We start from the raw sequence: 24,412 nt of genomic DNA on the forward strand, positions 1-24,412 counted from the left end.
AAAAATTTTATTTACCATTGGATTGAATGCCTTTTTCTATCTTTAAATAAAACCGTTATTTAAAGGATTAAACATATATTGCAAGGATTAAATTTTGCTACAAACGGCTTGCCATAGAACCACTGAATGTGAGCCTTTCAATCAAGTGCAAGGGTTTGAAATTACAAGGCACTAAATGTTGTGTGGAGGCGCGGTGGCCTCATGGTTAATAAAGATCGACTCCTGATCGAACGGTTCGGGTTCAAGCCAAAGCTGGGGAACGCATTGAGTTGTGTTCTTTGGCAAGACACTTTACTCTCACAGTGCCCCATCTCCACTCAGGTGTATAAATGGGTACTGGCGAATTTAATGCTGAGGTAATCCTCTCCAGGGGGGAGTAGAAATACTGCTAGTCGCTTCACGCTACGGAAACCGGAGATCGATAAGCGCCGGCCTGATGGATCACTTGACTCGTATACAGACTTTACCCTTTTAGTCCCGAAATCAACTCCTTTGTCAGGCTTTCTTAACAGAATTATTGTCAACTGGTCATCTTTCATCCTAGAGACCCAGGGGCAGATATTTCTGGGCGAAAGTCTTAGTAAACTTTCACCAAAAATATCGCGTCACCCGAAGGCATATTGCTTCGTCCCCCGACTTCCTGCCCCTGGCTATGGGTCTCCGATGATGGTCATCTACCCATCAGTTAAGACTCTTGACAAGCCGAGTTAACGTTCAATTTGCAATAATTATCTGTGAAGACAGTAACAATGTCCACAATTAGTATACTAAAATTACTTTCTCCTTCTTAAAAATACATCAAAGTCATGTTGTCGCTTCTAACTATTCCCACAATAACGCACAAGGTAATATTTTTCCCTTTGCCTCTGTTCCCGAGTTATTTCTGGACTAGTTACGAATTCATCTCAGCTTTGTTGCAAGCAGCTGGTCTTTATGACTGGCATTATCACAAAATGTTGTCTATAGCTAAGAGTGGGTTATGGTTATGAGTCCCGGCTAACTTCAAAGGAGTAAACAAAAATGGCAAGGTTTATATTCCAAGGTCCACAACCATCCACAATGCTTGTTTTTTCCCTCATACACAATGCAACAATAACTTAGCCGAAACGTTTCTCAGTATTGCTTAGTTGCTCCCCTATGTTAACTATGCACTGTCGGGTTCAGAACAGCAATTTTTTTTATCTGACCAAACAAAATAATTACAATAACATAGAATGAATTTTAACTTAAGATTTCTTTTTCCTTTTTCTTACTCTCACATTGTGCCTCTGTAAGTCTACTAAAGGAAATCAGTACCTTTAGAAAGCCTGTTTATTCTAGTTTTCTATGGTCGTTAGCTTATAGATTAAGTCGTACACGGTGGGCGCCGGATTTCAATTATACGCTGCGACACTTCATTCGCAGACTGGGAGGTAGAGTTAATTATCCTTTGCTCAACGTTAACTATAAACGTCTTAATTAGACCAGACGAATGTAATTCATGCTGAATTTGAGTCAATAATGTACTTACATACTGAGAATCTGACAATGGAAACTCAGTTTAAAAAGTTATACAGCTGTTAACAAGGTTAAAAGAACCTCCTTACCGCATCGATCTCAAATTTATCTGCTTGAAGTCGTTTTGGTAATCACTGAATTCCAATTTCCTGTAGCGTGCAAGGCAATCTCGGGAAGAGCATCTTAAGTTAATGTCTACCAGTTTCTTGAGCTGTTATTCAAAGTTGCCATGGCCAGTGATAACTACAACTAAAATATAATTTATCAATGGAGACACGTTATCTAATTATTATATGTCGTCTCCACTAATCCTCCAATCTTTTCTTTATATCACCTAATTTACGAGGCATTTCCTAATTACCAGTTCGAAAAAGCGAGGTGAGGGATAATTGATTGCTGACAAGAAATAATTGGAATGAAATGTGTTATCTTAACCTCAGTATATTTTGAAAGTATGTTTTCCAGTAGAGGTTCATTTGTTGACTGACAGATTCCTCACCCATTATGTCTGACTGACAATTTTTCCTTACCTTTGGTAATATCGTTTGTTGTATTTTACTTTTCTGTGTTCCTTTTATCCACGCTTGGTAATGCGTGGGTTATATTCACATGTTACAAGACCATGAAACGAAAAAACGTCTCCTTGATGTGGTTGGTAATCAACTTAGCGACGGCAGATCTTTTGTTTACCCTTCTTTAGATCTTCAATGGGACAAGCTTTTTGTGGTACTGGGTTGGAGGAAGCATCGTTTGCAGGTTGTATGGATTTCTTCTTGAAACGACTTACACAGCTTCCATCGCCACCCTTGTAGTGATCAGCTACGAGAGACTAACAGCTATCTCAGACCCACTGAACGCAAGAGCGAGGAACTTCTCGAACAAAGGTTATCGCAAGATAGTCACGGTGTGGGGAGGTTATTCGGCTCACTGCTCACCCTTACTAGCGTTGTACCAGTTAGTTGACGAGAATGGTGAGATGGTCTGTAACAATACGACTTGGGGAGATGTTGGTCGACAAGTCTTCTACAGTCTACATGCTTTCTTTTTCTTTGTATTTCCACTGTCGTACATGATATTCTTGCAAAGTAAGATATTTCGTGCTCTTCGAACAAGTAGAGTCGCTCCCACTCAAATGGAGACACTTGGCACAAGAAGGTTGCCAAGACACTTTTTGCTCTGACAACTGTGTTTATCCTCTGCTGATCCCCATTTACGGTCATGCGAACTCTGACGTATTTTCATTTACCTCAGTCCAATGTGATCTGGAGAGGTAGTCAACTGCTCATCGTTCTCAACACTGTCTTAGATCCCATAATGTAGGGTGTTTATGGTGGGAACCTGAAAACATCCCTGCGACGATGTTGTTGTCGCAAGTCTTCTCAACGTGGGAGGCTTATACGCGGGTCCGTTAGTGTTTTGTCCCATGATAACGAAACACAGTTAATAACAACATGTTAATGAGGCGCAAAAAGAGCGCTTGCAATTGAAGGTTACAGAAATGAATTCGATTCAGTAATTCGAGCGGAAAAGCTTAACACTTTCACTTGCTAAAACCACTTCGCACTCACCATAATATTGCTGGCAGATAGTGTACAACACTCGATCGCGCGCGTCGTTGACTTCACAAGTTAAAGAGAAAAGCTACATGTAGTAGGGAAAGAATTGAGAGCTCAGGGGAAACATGCAGAGTGGCGTTGCTAAGTAAAGCGGAGCCAGAGTTCACTGAATGCTAATCATCAGTTGAGACTGAATTACAGTAGCTTACAGTGCTGTGATTAGTATCGATCATTTCTTTCTGTGGCCGGTGGGGAAAAGAACATCATGTTATATAGTCCATGAGCAACGTCAAAAAGAAGCCGAAAGTGAGAGCGATGTTACTGGCACAGAGAATCATCTGCCAGCAATGTATGTAATTTATAGGGAGTTTAAGCAATGACGACGGTGACGCCTGGGACATGGCATAATGGAAAATGGATTTATATGTTACCTTCGAATGTCGCAACTGTGTAGATCTTTTCAGTACGCCTATCGGTCAAACAACTTGCTCAGGCTAAATAAATTATGACAGCGTTAAGTTCCAAAAGAAAATACGCAAAATTAGGCGTCGCGGTTCAGGTTGTCCAAATACTCAGAACTTGGTCATTTCACATTGTTGTTTTGCAGATTACGGCCAATTAAAGAATGTACAAAGATTTATAACGCGTGTGCATAGCTCAGCTCATAAAACTTTAATTTTATTTGGTGACGCCTCATCCCTCCGCACTTTTTTGGGAAAATTTAACCAGTCAGAGAAATTTAAGGTTCTTAAGGGTTGATAAGCTTTGGTAAACATTTTTTTATATATAATTTTGCTAGTTGGTTGTAAACGTTCTAAATTTTATTACGGCTGTATTTGAGGCTTTTAATCCCATAACTTCTAGATACAGGGCCCCTATTGAGACCAGCCTCGGAGCTGAATGGGCTACCCTGTCTAAATAAAGTTTACTCACTGGAGGAAAAAAGAAATGTGCTGTAAAAACTCTCCTGACTGCTAAATTTCCCTGGAGACCTGCCATGTCAGCCGTTTTCTCCACATGTCTTGCTAATTCTCTCTTCTCTGTGACTTCTTTGGGATTGCCTTGCAAAAACTGCGGAGCACTCATCATGTTAAAATAATAATAATAAAAAAATAATAATAATAAAAATGGAACTTAAATAAGGCCTAAAAATGAAAACAAATTGTATCTCAAAAAGGTGTTCCAAAATGCACCAAATGGCGTTCGAGCATGGCTGAACTTCCAAAATTTCCTTAGGAAGGATGCCCTCGGATCCTCCTAAAAGGATGGGCCTCAGGCCCATCAGCATACCCTACCAGCCCTTGTGCCCCTCCCCCCACCCCCCCCCCCCTCTCCACTATAAAATTTGTTACTATGGGACTGCAATGCAAAATTATTTTCTCTGTCCAATAAGGAATAAACAAATAAACAATTAAACTCAAACAAATCACTGACTCACTGATTCAGTCAATAAATGAATGAATGAATGAACAAATAATTCAGTCAACCAGTCGACCAGTCGATTAGTCCACCGGTCCACCGGTCCACCGGTCCACCGGTCCACCGGTCCACCGGTCAACCGGTCAATCAGTCAAGCAGTCAATCAATCAATCAGATAATGGATCGATCGATCAATCAATCAATCAGTCAATCAATCAATCAATCAGTCAATCAGTCAGTCGATCGATCGATCCGAACTATGGCCTTCGAACGCAGACGTATTTCCAGCTGTCCCTTGTCTCCACCGACAAGTTATTCGGCGGAGACAAGCGACAGCTGGAAATAAGTCTATGTTCGCAAGGAACTCGCAGGCTACCTGAACTGTACTGAACTAGCGATGATGTGAATCTCTCGTATGAGGGGGCATCCTTCTTTAATAGTTAAGGTTGTACTAGGGCCTGGTACAAGGGTATCTAGCATTTCTACTGTCTTCTTATTTGCTTTGCCCTTTTTCGTTGCTCACCCTTACCTTATAAATCCTTTCTCAGGCCCCCTCTCGCATTGTCTTTGCATTGCCTTGGCGTTGCCGCCTTATTGCCGACTTTTTCTGACAGGCTGGTCAGCGGACGAAATATCTGAAACTTGATAACTCATGTATGGTTTCCAGTATTTTTGCTTTCCGGCGCGCAGAACACGAACAAGGTTATCAGGTATGTAATTTTCAATGTAATTGTGATTTGATATGGTAGCTGCAAGATCGTATTAACTAAACCCAAGATTTGCTTACAAGGTTTGTGGTTTTCAGCAATTTTGATGATCTTAATTCGAGTTAATTCCAACGTTTACGTAAATCTGTTCTGATAATCCTACTGATACTTGGTCGATTTTTTTGAGGATTCCGTGTCGGATCCGCCAGTAAGAATTTTTCTCAAATGTCGAGTCTATGTAGTTAATGGTTGCGATCTATAGTACGCTTTGTTTAGACACAAGCTGTGGTCCGACCCGTACCATCACCCATTATAGCATCCAAATCAACCCTTGTTAACCTCCCCCCCCCCGTCCAAGGCGTACCCAGGGCATTACATAGGCGAGCGGGAATTTGACTTCGGAGGTTGTTCCCGGGTTGGGAATTTGACAATTTATGGAAAGGGTAGGGGCAGAGGGAATTTAAAAAAAAATGCTGTTTGAACATAATCTTAAGGTTGAGCTTGTAGAAGTTAATTGTTTTATGATGACATACATGCAAAAACTTTAGCATGCTGGTTGACTGACAGCACGTTATGATTAGTTAACTCCAAACAGTGCAGGAAGTTGAAATTAACATAATTAGTAATAGTAACTGGACCAAGTGGATTGCAATTCAGCGAGTAATCACGTGAGTAATTTTAAAAGGGGACGAGCGTGAAGCACAAGGCTGATTTGAAAATACAAGCGCGATTATTCCCTGAATTGCATGACACAAGGACCAATTACTAATTAATTGTTTCTATAACAAATTTCGGAATTAAAAATGTCTTTTGGGAAGTTATTTTGAGAGAAAACGTCTGTAATGCTTTTCATAAGTTTTGAAAACTGTGGGAAACACTGTAAAAGAAGCCATTAAAGCATGCATAATTGAACTGAAAATCATGTGGGTATCAATTTTATACCTGTAATTAGACACCCACATGATCACACGCTGATTACATGACAAATAGGCGTGCGGAGAACCAATCACGATCGAGAAGTCTGTTTTAGATACGATTATAACAAGTAATCAAATGATTTTTTCAATACAATTTGGAACAAATAAGCACTCGTAAATTTTTCAAAGACTACAAAAAAAAAAAAAAAAACACACTCACCCTAAGTTTTGAGAAATGTACTATACTAAGGGATACAGGGGAATTTCAAAGAGGATATTGATTTTCAAGCGTGATTTTTTAGCTCCTTAACTTGGTGCGGAAGACACAATACATGTTACAAAAAAACACCACCCTGCAAACCGTTTGTTTTCATTGTTTTCCTCATTCTTTTGTCCTTTTGTTTTTTATTGTTTTGCATCAGCTGTGTCTTCTACACCAAGTAAGAGCCATTTTTTTCTTTCCCATGTGCCTCACTGTGGCCTGAGGTATGTTCTTGGCGAAGGGACATTTCTTTGGGTTTTGACAAAACACTGAACCCCTACAGCATCAGACCCCCTGTAAAATCCATGGAAAATAGAAAATAAAGCCCAGAACTATTAATTGGACCAATTCAGGTTTATTAATAAATTTAACTCACCTGCCAGATGCATTGCAGATTGCCTGCTCTCCTCTCCTTTGATTGTCAGGGCAGGTTTTGTATGGAAAATTGGGCATAGAATAAGTTGGAATAAATATAAAAAATAATAAAATAAAACTGCAACACTTCACAACTTTCCTTCAGCTAATATTCAAACATCACAAAATGTGAGTAAGAATCAGTGATGCCACTGCCAAAAACTCTCAGGAGGTTGTTCTGCCCAGTCTCTGTTGAGCATCACGTAAAAAAAAAAATTACATAAAAAATAAAAAAAAAATTCAAAGTTTCAAGGACCTGCAAGCCATCCATGAATTACCTTTCAAGGTCACAATAACTTAAAAAGACTGAAGTACAAAATCATCCATAAGGAGAAAAAATGGTTGTAACAGTGATCAAGTCAACATGATACATGCGACCACTGTATATTCTGATGAAACACTCTCTAGAATATATGTTTAACAGTAATGTCAATTATAATAACAAGTGGAAGACATCTGTAAAAGAATAATAATCATTAATTATTAATTGTTATAATAACAGCAACAGGTGGTAGATGATCCAGTTGACACACTACCTGTGATTACTCAGTGACACTCTAAAAAAAAATCATGCCCCAGAAAATCACCCACCCAACCCCACCCTCCCTTCAAAAAAAAAAATCATGGTCCATTATAATTACTTAGTCCATTCCTTAATACTCATAGGATAGGAATGTTTCTTTTTTAATGTAACATACATTAATTGTACTCTGTATATGCTTTGATCCTTATGAAGGCATTTGCCTGAATTTTATGTCAGTTAAGATCATTTTATTTTAAATCTGAATATTTGGCATAAGTATAATTTCCAGAGGTGAATACAAGAATTGAACATTCTGATTGGTCAAAAAGCTCAGATTATGATGCTATATTCACTGAGGTTAGCAGTGAATATAACATTTCTAAGCTTGGTTACTTAAAGCTCGCCACCTTTACCATCTTGGCAAGTAAACATGACAGACAGTTTCTGAATGAAATTTTCGTTCATTCCAATTATTAGACATCAGGATAATTGAAAGGATGGATAATTTTCAAAATGACTGTTGTCGCCCTTGGACCAAAAATCTTTTCAAGGCATTTAAGAATCATAAATGCAGTGGTTTATACATCGATCACCAGCTGAGATCAGATCGATTGACAGAAATTTATTTTCTTCAGACTAAAGCTATTAATTTTAGACAATGATGAAAACTATGAATGAAGTCGACAATGATAAAACAAAGGTACTAGATAAATTGATTTTTTGTAGTGTTTTGCTTGTTTGTTTTTCAAAATAGATGTAAATGTAAGCTTCTTGTTGAAACTAGGGCTGCATACGTGTACGCAAACAAACAATTGTGGATGTGCTTTTATGCTTTAGTCCATTATTTTCTAGTCGTTGATATTCACAGCTGAAAATTATACTAAAACAATTATTATTCGCCTCAGGCTCAGTGGACATTTTGTAACTTCACCAATGTTCACTTCGCCTTTGGCAAATAATTGTAAAATGATTACTCCCATACATGTATATCTCATGGTGAGTTGAATGATTAGGACAGCATGGATGAGAATCATCTTGCACTGAGGAGATGAATGAACACATCAGGCACTTAATTTAAACCCTGTGAAAAATTATGGACCATTCATAGTACAGTATCATTATCAATCATCAAAACTTTGAATTCCTCAGAGTTAATCATGGTAGACTTGTGCAATCATTACATTTATTTATAACTCTCACGTTTCTGAACTCTGCTACATTTCTTAGAACAAAGTTGCTTATTAATTTTTTGTTCTCACTGTTGTTTTTGTTTTGTTTCTTTTCTTTTTATTCTGGTTTGCAGTATTCTGCATTCTAGCTATTAATTCTGACTATTAATTTTGCAGTAACAGGTTTCAGTATCAAATGATTGAGTGTGCACACTCCTTTAGTTTTTTTATAGGTAACTTCAGTGGTCAGTTAATTATACAGTGTACCACATTTCTATATAAATTGATCAAAAAAATATATTTTGTTCTGCTAAATTATGAATAGCACAGTGTGCACATCCTGTTCTCAGCAACAGTAGTCCATTAGGTATAATTTTATTCCTTGTTATTATGTTGCCACGCCATCACATAAATGAATTCAAAATTCTTTTTATTCTGAATTCCTGAATAACTTTTCAGTAATAGATCTCTATCCAGAAATAAAAATGGGTACTAGTGCTCAACTAATCAAGTTGTCAAATTGGCACTCAGAAATACAGACGAGCCATCAACCTTGCAAAACTCCCCTTATCTGCCCCCGCCCCTTTTCATGCCTTCACCCCTTCCCCTTCCTCCCCTCCAAAGGATTAGACCACCAAATTTGTAATCACTAACCACATCATAACTATCTTTACTCTCATTAGGGTGACACATTTACAATCATGGTTGACAACCCCCAATCCCAAAATCCTTCAATACAGAGGATTCATGGAGTAGCATGCAGGCCAGGGACAACTAGGGAAATGATAGAGGCACTTCCTGGACTTGTCGCAAGAGAAAAAGATATTTATGTTGTTTCATATCCAAAAGCTGGTAAGGTGGTTACCACACTTTGCATTTTAAGTACATTTGTACCAGTTGCAAGTGGTACCTCTGCATTTGCAAGTACATCTTATAAGCACTACTCTTTCTAGCATGTAGTTAAATTAGGTGTTGTATTAAAACCTAGCTGAGAGGCTTTGAAATAAGACCTTGTCTTAAGTACACGTACAATTGTCAGGGTTGTCTTTCGAAACAGCTGTTTACTAAGCCAGTGATTAGAAATTTATAGCCTGCCTCAGTCACTGAAATTTACCACTGCATTTTTTTAGCAAAGATCAAAAATTCCTTTTCAAAGGGAAAATATTTGTGTGCATGATTTTCGTTATGCAGTGAAACCTGTGTTAAGCGGACACCCTTGGGACACTCACTAGTGTCCGCTTAATGCAGGGTGCCTGCTCTAAACAGGTTCTAATGTATTGTGCAATAATATTTAATTAAAAACCCTTTTGTAACACAGTATAACACAGTGTAAGATCAAAGACTGCTCATAGCACAATATCCAGTCAGTCCATACATCAATGGCTTAATATTGGTTTCCGTGTCAACTTAAAAGAGGTGTCCACTGAATGCAGGTTTATTTTACAGTAAAAGTGGGAAGAAAATAAAATTTAAAAAAAAAAAAAAGGGAGCCAGCGTGGCCGAGTGGTCAGCGCGTCGGACTCGCAATCCAGCCGTCCCGCTCTGGCCACTACCTGGATTTGTTTCTCGGTTCAAGTTCAAATTCTCGGCCACGCTTGTAAATAGCCAACTGGTTTGCCTCCGGCCAGTTGGGATTATTAACAATGTTATGTTCAGGTTGAATTATTTATTTCAGTTGTTTGCTCGGCCCCACTAGCACTTGTGCTATAAACATTGCCGAGGGTAAATAAAGGTTATTTTATTATTATTTTTTTTTTAATCTGGAATAACCGACTTTGCTTTAAAACGACATCGCATTTTAATGTTAAAGGAGTCTGAGCCGAGCTTTTAAAAGTAAAAAGTCCTTGAAGTGTCCGCTTATTGCAAGTTTTGTGCAACAAAATGGCTTAATATTGGTTTCCGTGTCAACTTAAAAGAGGTGTCCACTGAATGCAGGTTTATTTTACAGTAAAAGTGGGAAGAAAATTTAGGGACTTAAGCTGGTATCAACTCAATAGAGGGTGCCCGCTTAATGTGGGGTCCGCTTAATACAGGTTTCAATGTATTTATTCGTTTTAGGGACGACATGGACACAAGAAATTGTCTGGCAAATTCTCCATGATGGACGAATTGATTACAGGCGGATTGACGTGCGAATTCCGTGGATAGAAGGGATGCTTTTTCCGTACAAAGAAAATCCTTACAAAGTATCAACTGTTGACATGATTGAGAAAATGTTTGAGAGCTTTCCTTCGCCTCGTGTTTTCAAATCACACCTACGCTACCATCTGATTCCCAAGGCTGCTGACAAGACTAGAAAGCCTCGGTACATTTATGTCATGCGTAATCCCAAAGATACAGCTGTGTCATATTATCACCATTATCACTTCATTCCCGCTGTAAAAGATCCGTCTTCTTGGGAAACGTTCTTTGACCAGTTCATAAAAGGAGAAGGTAAGCCACTCTTTCCCACTTTTATTTGTTGGTTAAACTGAAGCCATGATCAACAAAGTAACTAAGACGAGTTATGTGCTGTCTCGAGATTAAACAGTTAGTTTTTTTTTTTTTCTGAAGAATGCCAGTGTTTGTTTCAATCCCTTACATGTACCTGACCGTTGGCTGCTGTCAGATTTTTATTTCCCTCTATAGACAGGGTCCCAAAGTTGTTATTCAGTGGCTAGGAGTTATGTTTACCCTATGCTTCCTCTGTGTTGCTAAGCTGTTAATCTCTTTAATATGATGGTCATGCCCTTTGTACAGAAGAACCAGACTGACTGTGATGACTGAACCTTACTTGGCCACAGTCGGCCACAGTGTTTTAGCCGATTCTGTTTATTTTTGTTGACTATCAGTTCTAAATTTCAACTGGCTGAGCAGCAGTCTTGTAGTGGCAAAATCTCTACCACAAAACTACCAAAGAAGAATGAATTTCTTATAATAATGTGCTTTTAAACAAATTGACCGATGTCTTTCAAGTTTACCTCAATTAAATCCGTTTCATTAATCTCCAACTTTGCCCATCCATGCCACATTTTGGTTTTTCAGTGTTTCTTTTGAGTTCTTCTATGGCTTTTAGCCATTATTAATTGCGATATTTCAGTTTATTCTACAACCAAATGGTAGGAGTTGATTTTTCCTAAAATTGGGTGTATACATGTACCTTGTTCATAATAATATTGCATTCACTAAGTATACTGTTTCCCAGCTAGCACTAAGCGAGCAATTTACGTGTTTGTTGTTCTTTCAGTAAATTCAGGCTCTTAGTTTGATCACGTGTTAAGTTGGTGGGAACATCGAGATGACCCTAACATATTATTTGTAAAGTATGAAGACACGAAAAAGGTAACTTACAGTATTTAAAGTTGATACCATTATTTTGATATGGAATTAACTGGTAGAGTAGGGTTCTGTTTCCCTGTTGTGGAGAAGGTTTTGATGATGAATTTGAGCGACTGCTGGTTAGTTGTATCGTGCCATTCATTCATTTTTCATTTCTGGTCAGAGCCCTTGATCCTACAGATTTGCTTTAGATCATTCGGTATCACGATTAACACGTTCATTGTCATGTAGTTCAGGATGCCAAGCGTATTGTTATATTTTACGGTGATACATTCGTACCTTCTGGATCAGTTCTCTAATCCAGTGTAACAGTTTTCAAAATTTAGCCCTAAAACGATTTGAACGCGACGCACAATCTTCCGCAGTCAATTATTATTAACTGAGGTTGTTACAGGTGGTTGAAATACTTATATCGTCAAACCAGGTTTAATTAACAAGATAGCTTTTCCACTGGATTGTATGTCATCGCATGAACGAACGAATTGAACTATGCAACATTAAGTTAATCTTGAAATGGTCAAATCATCGTTCTTATAATCTGCTCTACTTGACTGAATTTGGCCAGGCGTAGACGGAGTTTGACCGATATTATGGAGACCCGAGTCTGTGAACTTGAACTAGAACTTGCGAATTCCCCAGAACCTTCTAATTGTTTGGATCAGGTTAAGTTAACAAGAAGCGGGCATTTTTCTACTCGTTCTTTAAATAAAGCCAACAAAATAGGATATTACATCATAACCTCAGTTGTTTAGCCTCTATAGCTAGGCGCACGCAAAACGTGCACGTGGTGCGCGACCAATTCGTGCGTGGTGTAATCATGGTTTTTTAAAACTATGCTGATAGTATAGTCAATTACTATACAGAAATGTGAAAAAAGACGTAAAGTTGGATTCCGAAACAGTAATTTTTTTTCTTTAGGATCCGCAAGCCGCCATTGACAAAATCGCACGTTTCATTGGAAAAGAGATCTCACGCGAAACACTCGATCTTATAGTTCAACAAACGACAGTGGATACTATGAAAAACGAGGGGAACGCCAACTATAAATGGATGTCTGGTGTTAAAGGTGACTTCATTCGCAAGGGTGAAATAGGTGACTGGCAAGCAATGTTCAGTGAGGAACAAAACAAGATGCTTGAGAACATCTACAAAGAAAAACTGGCAGGGACAGGGCTGGAATTTGATTTTGATCCAAAATAGATGGAAAAAAGGGTTGAATTGTGCGACCGATACGATATTTGTGAGGAAGACTTTAGTCGTGTTAGGTCTTTGTCTAACGCAGCTCCACCCTTAGAGTGGTCCCATGCAAATACCCCTGAATCCACGAACTAAAGCCAGGAGAGCTTATCGCAAATTGACAAACTGAAACGTACTAATTTTCAAATATATCAACTGTCATTCGACATGGTCAACACTGTACTCAGTCTTTGTAACCGTTGTCTCAAAAGAGGGGGAGGGGAGTGGGTGCTTACTTGAGGGGTAGGGTGGGGTGGACACTTATTTCAAATTTTGGACGATACTCGAGCTGCCTACTGTAGGATTTACGGTATGTGACATCTAATGATATTCCATTCATTAGGCTTACAATTGATACAAGACAAATTGATTCGCTTTGTTACGATGGATATAGTTCACACATATTGTAGTTGGGCTGACAAGGGGTAAAATTGCAACTACTGTAAATAACGTGATCAAGTTTATTTTTATGACATAAAAGAGCAAACTGTGCTCATTAAGTGTTTTATGTGACAGCCAGAGACTGATTTTTCTGCATTTTTGTTATAATTGACTTATATTGCGTAAGTCTTCAAATTTGTGGGAGCAAACTGGCACCATCACTACGCAGACGCCACCTACTTTCTTACACAGCTCATTTTCAGGAATAATTTCGAAGCAATTACATTCTGAAACGTTCCTAAATGGCTGCGATTCCTAAAATATGTATATGAAATCGTTACAACTCCTCTAATAATAATAAAATTCCTTGGTTTACCATGGAATGGATAATTATGTGTATAAACGTATCGTGGCCGCAAGTATCAAACCTCTAGGTCTTGGAACGTGCTCCATTTACAATTGAAAATGAGTTTCCATGCACGTATGAGCATAAATTATATGATACGTGATAACCAATCTAGACATTTACTTAGTCATTCCAGCTTTCGCAATTAGACTTGTCATATGTACCTAAATATATGAATATTGGCAATTACCTAGACAGCGGGTTGTTTTCAGGCCCAAACTTCTATTTTTTATTTATTTAGTTTAGTTTTGTTCTGTTTTCTCCCATGCAAAATGCAATAACAAATACTTTTAGTTGAAGTAAAACTACAGTTCCATCCACTGATTAAGTCAGCGGCCTCCCCTTGGAAACACATTTTCCGCCATGTAGTTAATAACGTTGCCAGCGGGACGGTATCGACCCACCACGAACGTTAGACTGCCATCTCCGGTTTTAGCTCGACCCATTCCTAACTCTTTACTGTCCTTCCATACGATCTGCGTGAAATGTCCAGTCCCTCCCTGCCAGCCACCACGACGAAAGTTGTAATTCTTATACTCGTCGTACCTATGATGTTAGGGTAGAGTATGTAATGTCACTGCTGATACAAAGTCTAATTACAAATGCTATATGGGATTAGAGTGGCTTTCAACTGAGTGTCGAAAGTAATCAGAGCATTACGTTGGTTTTGTAAAAAAAAAATGCGTTGGTTTTAGTTTTACTGCGGTTTAAGGTTGGCTGAGAAGTCTAATTGGTAAGTAATTGGTTTGGTTTGGTTTTACGACAGTCAATTGAAAACCGTTCTAACTTGGCACAAGAAGAAGCCAAAGCTGTGGTAAAGAACGACTGGGACATTTAAGATGACGGGTAAAAAGGACTACTCTTTCTTCTATTGTCAGATAGTCGTGTTGTTTCAGATGGTGCACGTGTGACGCGCATTCTAAGTCTCTTAAGTCTTTTTATCTTTTATGATATACATGTAGATTTAATTGTTGGATTCATTAGTTCTTTCGCTAGCACTGCATGCCCACGTACTGGATCCAATCCGTGTTTTTGACAGATATCATGTGTGCAGTGAACTAGTGTGAGCTTATAATGGCTCTTTTTTAATGATACCTGCTGAATAATGAATGCTCTCTTTCTCGGACGAAAACGTTAGTGATATGGTACGTAGTAAATGCAATTAATGTATTGATCAATCAATCTGCCAGTCAGTCAGTCAGTCAGTCAGTCCGTCCGTCCGTCCGTCAGTCCGTCCGTCAGTCCGTCCGTCAGTCCGTCCGTCAGTCCGTCAGTCAGTCAGTCAGTCAGTCAGTCAGTCAGTCAGTCCGTCCGTCCGTCAGTCCGTCAGTCCGTCAGTCCGTCCGTCAGTCAGTCAGTCAGTCCAATTACTATTGGTCACCAGATAGTTCGTACAAACTAGATATAAGAGCAATGACCGATCTCCCATCCGAAAAGGCCCAATTTAAGTTACCAGTTAAGTTACCGTTTGATAGTGCTTACCACATGGTGGTTGCTTCCTCTCCAGCAGAATCAAATTTTCCAGTAAACATGGCTATGTTTTCTCCAGCGTCCTTTCTTTCGCTTTTGCTTGAGTGCTGCAATGTACGTGCGCGCGCAAGTTTCTCAGCCCAGGCTTGCGCTTCCCTAGCAAGGTCGTCCGCCCACTTTAAAGGTGGCACGCCATGCATGGAACGGAATCTGTTGTGTGTGTCTAGAGACTGCTTTGGAAATGGTCCTTTAGGAGATGATGTAGCTGAGCTGGAAGGTGTAAATCTCTCTGCTGAAAAGTTAAAAAAAGTTTATTTGTAAGCGGTAGGCTAAGGACTAGGTAAATGGTAAATGATAGATTTTTCAGCTTTATGCGATGTCGGCTTTCTATTTTAATTCTTAATCCAATGTAAAGGTTCGTTATTGCGCGAAAATGAACTTAGTCTCCCGTATGCTTCTAGTCTATGTTTTGCACTGTAAGTTTGTCCCAAATGTGGAGCCATTGTTTTGTACGTTTTAGGCTGAAATTACCAGCAAAGGTATTGAAATTCACCACAATTGTGCTGAATAAATATGATATATTAGTATTTCCATATCCTTTTCGTTATTTCTTTTAACCAAGTTTTGACTTAAGAGTAATGAACATTGGTGCTTTGGCATTTTAAGATCATGATTTAATTTTAAAGCCCACCTGGTTTAGGTTCCCTGGGTTTTTGGCTGCTCCACGAGGTTGAGGAAGATGGTCCCTGAGCTAAAATTAATTATCAATGTCAGAGGAGAACATAATCCACTCAAATTAAATGTTCGACATTTATTTTAGGGTTGTTTCTTAATATTTTGTAACATTTGCGGGTGAATCGCGGTATAATGACGATTTTTCCAACCAAGAAGCTTTCGATACATTACCATTTCTTTCCCATTTGTCCTTCCTATCCTTAAAAGGGTCTGCAATAAAATAGAACAGTTGTGTCAGGTCAAATAACCTTAAACCACCAGCAAACAATAGCAAACCAAGTATATTTATCGATTAGATTATGAGCTCGGGCTTTCTATTTATTTGGTAGTAGATCCTTGAGACTTAATTGCAAGCTTTAATTAAGAACCAAAATGATGCTGCATGCTAATCAGTAAGTCTCACATATGGTTCCGCATCTTTTGTTAAAACATTCCATACATTACCATTTCTTTCCCATTTGTCCTTCCTATCTTTAGTAGGGTCTGTAATAAAAGAGAACAGTTCTATCAGGTTCAACTGACCAAACCATTAACGAACAATAGCAAACCAGGTATATTTAACAATTGAGTTATGAGTTCGGACTTTCTATTTAACAATTAGATTATGAGCTCGAGATTGCTATGACGTGATAGCTGATTCGGCCTTCGGCCTCATCAACTGGTCTTAGTAATAAACTTCACACTTTAGAAAACTCGCGCGGACTGAATTGTCAGTTTGACTTTTCCAGTTGTGTACGCGCGCTTTTCAGTTTCTTTCAAAAATTTCGAGCTTTTTTAATTCAAGAAACCGTAAATGCCCTCCTTTTAGTCTTCTCAGTAATTTGATTATCCATTTGTTTCTAAATGTTCTTTCAAAACTTCGGAGAAACGAGAAAACGTTGCAATTTTGTCGACCACACCAAGCCACTGCACACTAATGGGTGGGTATGGGTATACAATGGCTCAGCCAATCAGATTACAGCATTTGCAAAAGTATCCTAGTAGAATTATACTAATTAGTGTTAGATCCTTGATACTTAAGTGGAAGCTTTATTTAAAAAACAAAAATGCTGCAAATGCATGCTTATCACGAAGTCTCGAACTTTAAGTATGGTTCCGTTATCTGGAAATATTTTGCTCTCACTCCAATTTGTGCGCGACCAGAATGCGGAAAAGCTCTTCGTACAGGAACGCTTGTTACGCAGGCTGCTGTTGCCCCTTTGTTGTTTTACACAAGTAACCATTAGTGCATTACCATTTCGTTCCCATCTGTCCTTTCTATCCTTGAAAGGGTCTGAAAAGAGGGAACATAGTCATTTAACGTATCATCGCACAGCGACAAAACGACAAATTATAATAACAAGAAACAATAACAACAACAACTACAGCAACAGGAAAAGGAACATAAACAACAGTGGCAATAACTGACAAAAAATAGTAGTAATAATTCCGTCAACCTCAGGTGCATGTGAATGAATTTAAAGTGGTTCGACCACCAAATTGACCAGGTTTGTCCAGTGGTTAATACCTACGTTTTCAGCTTCCCCTTAAAATGAAACAAAACGATCATTCTCTAAGGTATTTTCTGTATGCTTCGGATGAATGCCCTATTCTCCCAGAGGAGAGAATGAATTAAGTTAATAAAGTCAGTCGATTTAACACTAGCTACTGAGGGTCAATGGTCTTTGTAAAGTCTTTATAGTTGAATCTAAGAGCAAAAGGTCTCACTGGAGAAATATTTACCTTCGTCAAATCTACTTCGCATATCCCTTGTAAAGCTCTCAAATGAATCTAAAAGATAGAAGTCGTTAAGTTTGTCAGTGGAAGACAATATCGTAGTATTGCTTAATAATTTCAAAAAAGGTGCTCTTTGTTAATTCCAGAAAAAGGCAAGAAGACAGGTTTTACTGATCGATCCACGGACCTCCTCTTCCTCCGTCAGTGATAATTGTTTTCGTCACTGTTGTTTTGACACCATCCCGGTCGTAAGTGACCTGAAAGCGGAAAAAAAAAAATAAAAGTGAACATAAATAGAGCTGTGTTAAATTGCAAAACATTGCATTATAATGAAGTGTATAACTTGAATATTTAGGGGAAAAAACAGATACACTGTAGACAAAAAGGCACATGCATTATCACTTGCTGTTATAAATCAGTTACAAATAGGGTTTGAATTTTTGATCGCCATTATTTTCGATCTCCATTATTACATGTTATTACATGTTAAAACATATGGATGCCACTCGCTCCCTCGCTCGCTCCCTTACACACTCACTTCCTCGCTCGAGGACCCTTAGTCATTTGACCAGAAGGCCGACCCTTATCCCTTAATCTCCCTTAAGATTATTCTTTTTAATTAATTCCCCTTACTGTTTCCGTTTTCTCCTGGCGATTAGGAGACCTTCTACCTCCATCAAAATCTCGTTGCGGTTCCAGTCGACTACTGAACGCTCTCGGATCTCTTTCCCTAGAACTGTAACTTACTGAGCTGCCAAGCTAAAGATAAACATAGACGAATTAATAAATTAATTTATCCATTTTTTTGCATAAGTTTTAAGGAATTGCCACCGAGAGGAGAAAACAGGGCTTACTGGTATTTTACACAAGTTTAGTTCAGGACAAGGAACGTAACTCAAGTAACTCCAGAATCTACTTCAATCCTAGCCTAAAGTCCTTGGGACACTTGACACTTATTTTGAAGTGGGAAGTCATTATTCAATATTCTGAACCCCCCGCCCCGTCCCCCAAAAGCAATGTTGGAATATTGGGTCTACTTTGGATGGATCGACATCAACATTGTGATGGGGGTAGGGAGGGGGAGGTGGACAAAAAGACCATATGTTGGCAAGTGCGAAGTGTCCCAAGGCATTTGACCAGGATTGTAGTTTTTGTTCAACACTAAGTTGTTAATACAAAATAACAGCAGTGTACTACCTTTGGTTTTACATTATCCTGAAAGTGATTGAGAACATTCCCTGGTGGTCTGTATCGTGCAACAACAATGATCTTCCCTTCAGAACTCTTGGCTTTGCCTATTCCCAGTTCCTTCGACTCTTGCCACACGATCTGTGTGAAGTGGCCAGTGCCGCTTTTGAAGCCTGGACTTCTGAAGTCATAACTGTTTTATAAAAAGGGGTGGTGTAACAGAATTGACAAATTGCGTGGAAATCGTGAATGATAAGGGTCGTAACGTGAATAAAGAATGGAAAATGTTGGCCGAAGATAACGGCAGTGTGAAAACCATATCGTTCGATGCCAAGATTAGAATGGATCGATGTCGTCTTCTTGACAAAATGTGACCCATTGTATGTCGTTTATACTGTGTGACAGGATTAAGCTTAGCTTGAGGCTGAATGCTTCGAACCTTCTCGCGGTCTAAATATTTCAATACTTTGGTCGAGAGCTCGTAATATTTCTCCTGTACTTCATTTGATTTCCATCACCTTTTGTAAGAAAGAAAATATTCTGAATAAAGCCTTTTTCGTCTACTTTTTGCGAGTAGCGCTCCTTATTTCCTCAAACAAGTTAGCCAGTTTGACAAGTTTAAACATTGTGTGTAAGCCTTTTCGTCGGATAATAAGAAAAAAATGTTTGTTATTATCTCCTTACTTGTCGACCTCTGCATACCACCGATCCACGACTTCCCCGCCCGTAACATCACTCTTCCCCGTTACGGAATACACATTTTCTCCGTCGTCAATATCCTCGTGTCTCAGTCTTCCTTCTTTCGCCAGCTGTTTGGCCCACCTTTCCGCGTCCTTTTCCAGAGATCTTGACCAAGTCAGCTGAGGAGCCTGGTGCAGAGACCTGTATCTGTTGTGAGCTTCAAGTGCCTCTTTCCCAAATTTGTCTGGCATTTCAGTCTACGGTTAGTCTACATTAAGTATACATGAATAATGTTCAATATGGGCAGTAATTACTCCTAATTGCATACTGTATTCGGGTACAACTTTGTGAGGTATTTTGCAAGTACTGAGTTTGTGTTTTACAGTTTTTCATATGTTTGTCATGATGTGGTGAAGGGTTCTTGCTCATTCAAAGCAACCTAAACAACACTTGGTCGGTAATATTTTGTAACGATCTATATAATCAAGTCCCTTCTGATGTTGCCAACTGAATGCGTTCAATCTGTTTTGCAACCAACCCTATTGTTTTTTGAAAAAAAAAAAAAAAACAGCTTGAGATTTGTACATGTGGGTTCGAAACGTTTTGACGACTCTTACGTAGGAAGACGTTAATTAATGGTATGGCAACAAGTTTCTCGAGTTGTTTGGGCACTCCTTGATTTTGCATTCAATAGTGCATATGTATACCTCGCTAAACAATAATCACTTGAAACTGACTTATATCGGCCCGTAAGTTTTTTGTAACATTTCAATATTTATATCTTATGGACAATAGCTTTAGCAGTATCTAGATAAACGATAGCATACCGAGTTCTTAACGATTGGTTTGTCTCGAGCTTCAGCTGGTTGAACAAAATGCCTGGATGGAACCTTCACTAGCCGACTTTCGTTATGAAAACCACTTATTTTTCAATATAATGACATTTTGCCCATAAAGTCATGTATCTTGACTTTGATTGATGTAGATTCTGTCATGTTCTATTATGCAAATGTGTCCGTGAGAGATATCACCCGCTTAGAGAATGCAGACGCAATGGTTCGAAACAAAACTATGTAAGCCTTTGTTAATCCATCAAGGCTGCGGTGAGCTTTAATGTCCAAGCTACCACAAATATCGTAAGCTTATGTAATTCCATTTGTAACATGTTGACTTTTCTCTTCGCATCAAAGCAGTGTGCGATGGAACGTTTTGCTTTTTTCCTTCACACTTTTACATGTAAATGGGCGTGCTCTTAGATTCAAGTGATCTTTATTGCAAGTACTTCCACATTATGTTTGGCTCAAAAACTTCTCAGGTGCGTTAGATATAATACTGTGTAAATATAGCTCAAAAGGTTCGATCAGAACGACCGGATACAAAGGCCAAGTGTAAATGTTCACGTTCCAATAGCTTACGCTTCGCATTTCAAGTCTTCGATCTTTTTAATTTCCTTTATATTGGCAGAGGGTAAAGAAAATGATAACGTTTAAGTTCTCTTTGTTTTTCCCTGCTTGCGATTAACGTCATTTATCTCAAAGCCATTTAATCGGCCGTCGTTAAGCGTATATTGGTAAGGTGCTAAACTGTGCATTTACCTCTTCACTACTGAGTTGTTGTTCCTTCTGTCTCCAAGCTTGTGGTCGCTTTTACGTCAAAGCGCGCCCTTCCCAGGTGCAAGTTTCTAAACAACAGAGCAAAGTCGTGCTTATAAGTGCTTCCATCGCCCACCTCATTCCATTTATTCTACGTGAATGCAAATCACAACAGGAACTTTTATGAAACAAAGGCGCTAATTACGAGTAAAAATAGTTCAAGCAAGAAATAAACTTACCCGTTCACTGGATGTTTGTGAACTTACCGTGGTCGCCAACGACGATTGTTGAGGGCTTAAGTAAGTTATGGGGTTACGTGTTTCTTATGTCGATAAGATGTTTACAGACCGAAAAGCTGCTACTCACTCATTGCTAAGTTGTCAAGGATATTCAAAATGTTTGTTTTCGTTGCTCAATATTAGCATAAGGATAAGAAGGCATATAAAGGCCAATCACGTAAGGAATTGGTAATTACTTGTAAGTGTTTTCATTCTCTTGTTTTGATTTTAATATTGCAAAATGCTTGAACAGAATGTAGATAACAGCTACTAGGGGCTCAATCCTGGTCCTTCAGTGTATTTGCAAAGTCATTCCCGAGCTCTAGTTTTGGTAGTCAAAATTTCTATTTCTGTGCAGCTGCATGTAATTGGTTAGCATTAGTAACGTTATTAGCCACTTTGCACTCGATATGACTTTGAGTTATCTAAGGTCAAATCTTACAGGACTATCAAAGTAAAGCGATCTAAAAAAACATCCTACTTATAATCGGATCTATTTGTTCACTGTGTGTGTGTCGCCTGCTACAAAGCGACAGCAAGGTACATTTTCTTTCTTTTGGTCTTAATTTCTAACTAAAATATTGCATGTTTATATTACGACTTTCGCTTTTGGTGTAGACGGAATGTCTATTAACAAGTTGTAGTCTAAATTCATTTATGATAATACAAGTATTCTTCCAAAAAATTGGTGAAAAATAAGCACGAAATGTTTCTTATCTATTTGACGTACAATAAAATTTTGAGCTCGAAATTTCTGTTTAAACAATAGAGTGTTTCTGTCGAGGAACTATCGGCTGATAGTTGCCCCGCGGAAATTTGATGTTATTAATACAAATATTTGCCCGAGAAGCGAAGTTTAGAGGGCAAATATGCTAGTTTTAAGAACATCAAATTTCCAAGGGGAAACTATCAGACCGATAGTTCCGAGACATTCAGTTCACCACTAAATTTTCTTTTTATATTTAGTGAATTATTTTCAACTTGTTTTAGAATTAAGAAAGCCGTGAAAAGCTAAATGTAAAATTTGAAAACAGACAAAAACCCACTTATTGCAATTTCAATTGGTAATTTTCTCTAAGCCAGCTTGTTTACAGAAAAATTTTCACGGACAAGTACTATCCATCCAGGTATTTTCCTCGGACGGGCACTATGGGCTGCTAGTGTCTCTCCGCGGATGAACACTATCACGTCACGTGGTCAATTTAAACCAATAAGAATCGGAGAAAATTTAGCGGTGAACTATAACGCGTGATAGTTGACGCCGAGGTAGCCCGAATTGACTATCACGCCTAGAAACCGATAGTGAATAAATTAATTGTTTTAGTATAAATCTACTAGTCATTCAGAATTTATTTAAACCCCTTTCACAGAAACTTCGAGAACGCAAAGAAGCGGCCACCATTTTGTTCTCAACCGAACACTGCGAAGGTACTCGCTATCTACAATATGTAGAATGGATAGTAAGTAGGACACGTGTCAATAAGAGAACGGCATTCGTGATAGAATGCTTGTATATTTATACTAATAACGATTATCGGCAAAGTTCAAATACATTAAATCACTCTTTTGTGTAATTTTAGCACTCCCTTATGAACTATTTTACTTGCGCATGCTTTCCGAGCCATTAACCAGGTCACCAGAAAGTCAACAGAACCTTTAATGTCTGAAAATACTGCGATCTCAATTGTTATCGATACCTTTACATAAACACGCTTGCAGGTAGGCACGCAAGACTGCTAACAATCGATGAAGCCAGTGATCGCAAATATAACGGGTAGCAAAAAATGATTCACGCAGTAAACCGTAATATGGCAATTTGGCTGCTGTCAATATTTCTCCAGTATAGTAGATAGCGACAAATTTACCTTATAATATACTATCAACGAAAAAGTTGTGTGTCATAGATTGCATATGGTCAAGGTGAAGATTTATAGAGTTGACTGGTAACTTGACAGGCACTGTTTCTTCATGGGATTCTAATTTTTCTAAGTTCCCTGAAATCGTTGACACAGAATATAAGCCTTACAGGATCTGAACGAGCACCAATCAATGAGGCTTGGCCGAATCGAAGAGAAATAACTGACACAGCTTTTATTGAGATCGCATGCAATCTTCAGAATATAGGCCACGTTTGATATATCCATAATCTAACATGGCTCCGAGGCTTTCAGGACAAACTTCTATATTTGGTGGTGTTCTCTTTGTATCCAAGTCTCTTGTAAATTGAGAGATAAAAGAAACTTTAAAAAAAAAAAAATTGCAGTTTTGTTGTCAAAGCCTTGGAACCATGTTAAAATATTGATATATTGCACATGGCCTATTTCGTTTTTTACGGCATCTCCAGAAATTCTCGCGCGCTCATTGGCTAATTGTTATTGTCAATAAGCGGACAGACACATGAATTTATAATTTATGCGATGCGTCAACGAGCGAGGGCGGACAATTTGACAATTTGCTATCGTAAAAAACAAACTGACGTCAGTTTTTAATACGTCTGTCCCGTTATTGACAATGAATTTCGTCATAACCTTGTCAAAGGTTATGTGCGGATCCACAGCTACTTTGACAATGTTATGACGAAATTCATGATCAATAACAGGACAGACGCATGAAAAGCTGACGTCAATTTGTTAAATTGTTTAGGTCACTGTAATGTTTTCTTTTTGGCAAAGCTTGTAACTCGTAATCGATTAAAGAGGATACCTTGTAACAAACAATCAAAGATGGGTGGGTTATGGCGGCACTTTGTAAATGGTAGAAAAGTTGGTAACGGTTATTAAAAGTAAAACAAATAGAGTAAAACTAACTTCTTAGAAAGATATGTTGGAAAAGTGAAGATACAAAGATTAGATCCAAGCAATTTCTTTCGTCTTTCTTTGTTATCGAAATAAACCCAATTAAATGCAGCGCATGCCCATGTTAGACCGGGCAACAAAAACTACATTGA

At 38.5% G+C, this 24,412-nt stretch overlaps 2 protein-coding genes and 1 pseudogene across 6 annotated transcripts; 2 read left to right on the forward strand and 1 right to left on the reverse strand.

Annotated features, from left to right (window-relative positions):
* The first annotated feature begins 806 nt into the window (after positions 1-806).
* Positions 807-3,072, forward strand: LOC149118260 (galanin receptor 2a-like; annotated as a pseudogene).
* Positions 3,073-5,069: 1,997 nt separating this feature from the next.
* Positions 5,070-23,916, forward strand: LOC110045699 (sulfotransferase 1C4-like). Of its 2 annotated transcripts, XM_020751313.2 has the most exons (5): positions 5,070-5,182; positions 9,148-9,316; positions 10,523-10,897; positions 11,691-11,785; positions 12,701-13,194. In XM_020751313.2, exons 1-4 carry the CDS (start codon positions 5,129-5,131, stop codon positions 11,705-11,707), a joined length of 615 nt encoding a protein of 204 aa, XP_020606972.2. In that variant the 5' UTR covers positions 5,070-5,128; the 3' UTR covers positions 11,708-11,785; positions 12,701-13,194. The 2 variants fall into 2 exon arrangements, with proteins under 2 accessions (XP_020606972.2, XP_089148960.1); XM_089292834.1 differs by lacking the exons at positions 11,691-11,785; positions 12,701-13,194 and adding an exon at positions 22,836-23,916.
* On the reverse strand, positions 13,460-21,576 carry LOC110045698 (uncharacterized). 4 transcript variants are annotated; one of them, XM_089292675.1, is made up of 13 exons: positions 21,427-21,576; positions 21,191-21,276; positions 19,599-19,863; positions 18,924-19,107; positions 18,360-18,485; positions 17,914-17,983; positions 17,733-17,780; positions 17,245-17,283; positions 16,455-16,493; positions 16,182-16,220; positions 15,967-16,026; positions 15,288-15,567; positions 13,460-14,351 (listed from the first exon to the last, which is right to left on the reverse strand). In XM_089292675.1, exons 3-13 carry the CDS (start codon positions 19,844-19,846, stop codon positions 14,135-14,137), a joined length of 1,350 nt encoding a protein of 449 aa, XP_089148801.1. In that variant the 5' UTR covers positions 19,847-19,863; positions 21,191-21,276; positions 21,427-21,576; the 3' UTR covers positions 13,460-14,134. The 4 variants fall into 4 exon arrangements, with proteins under 4 accessions (XP_089148801.1, XP_089148811.1, XP_020606970.1 ...); XM_089292685.1 differs by having other exon boundaries at positions 21,454-21,574; XM_020751311.2 differs by lacking the exon at positions 21,427-21,576 and having other exon boundaries at positions 21,191-21,381.
* Positions 23,917-24,412: the final 496 nt, after the last annotated feature.

Source organism: Orbicella faveolata, unplaced genomic scaffold (genome assembly GCF_042242905.1).
Source record: "Orbicella faveolata isolate gen_17 unplaced genomic scaffold, um_ofav_v1 contig_1, whole genome shotgun sequence".
NCBI lineage: Eukaryota > Metazoa > Cnidaria > Anthozoa > Scleractinia > Merulinidae > Orbicella > Orbicella faveolata.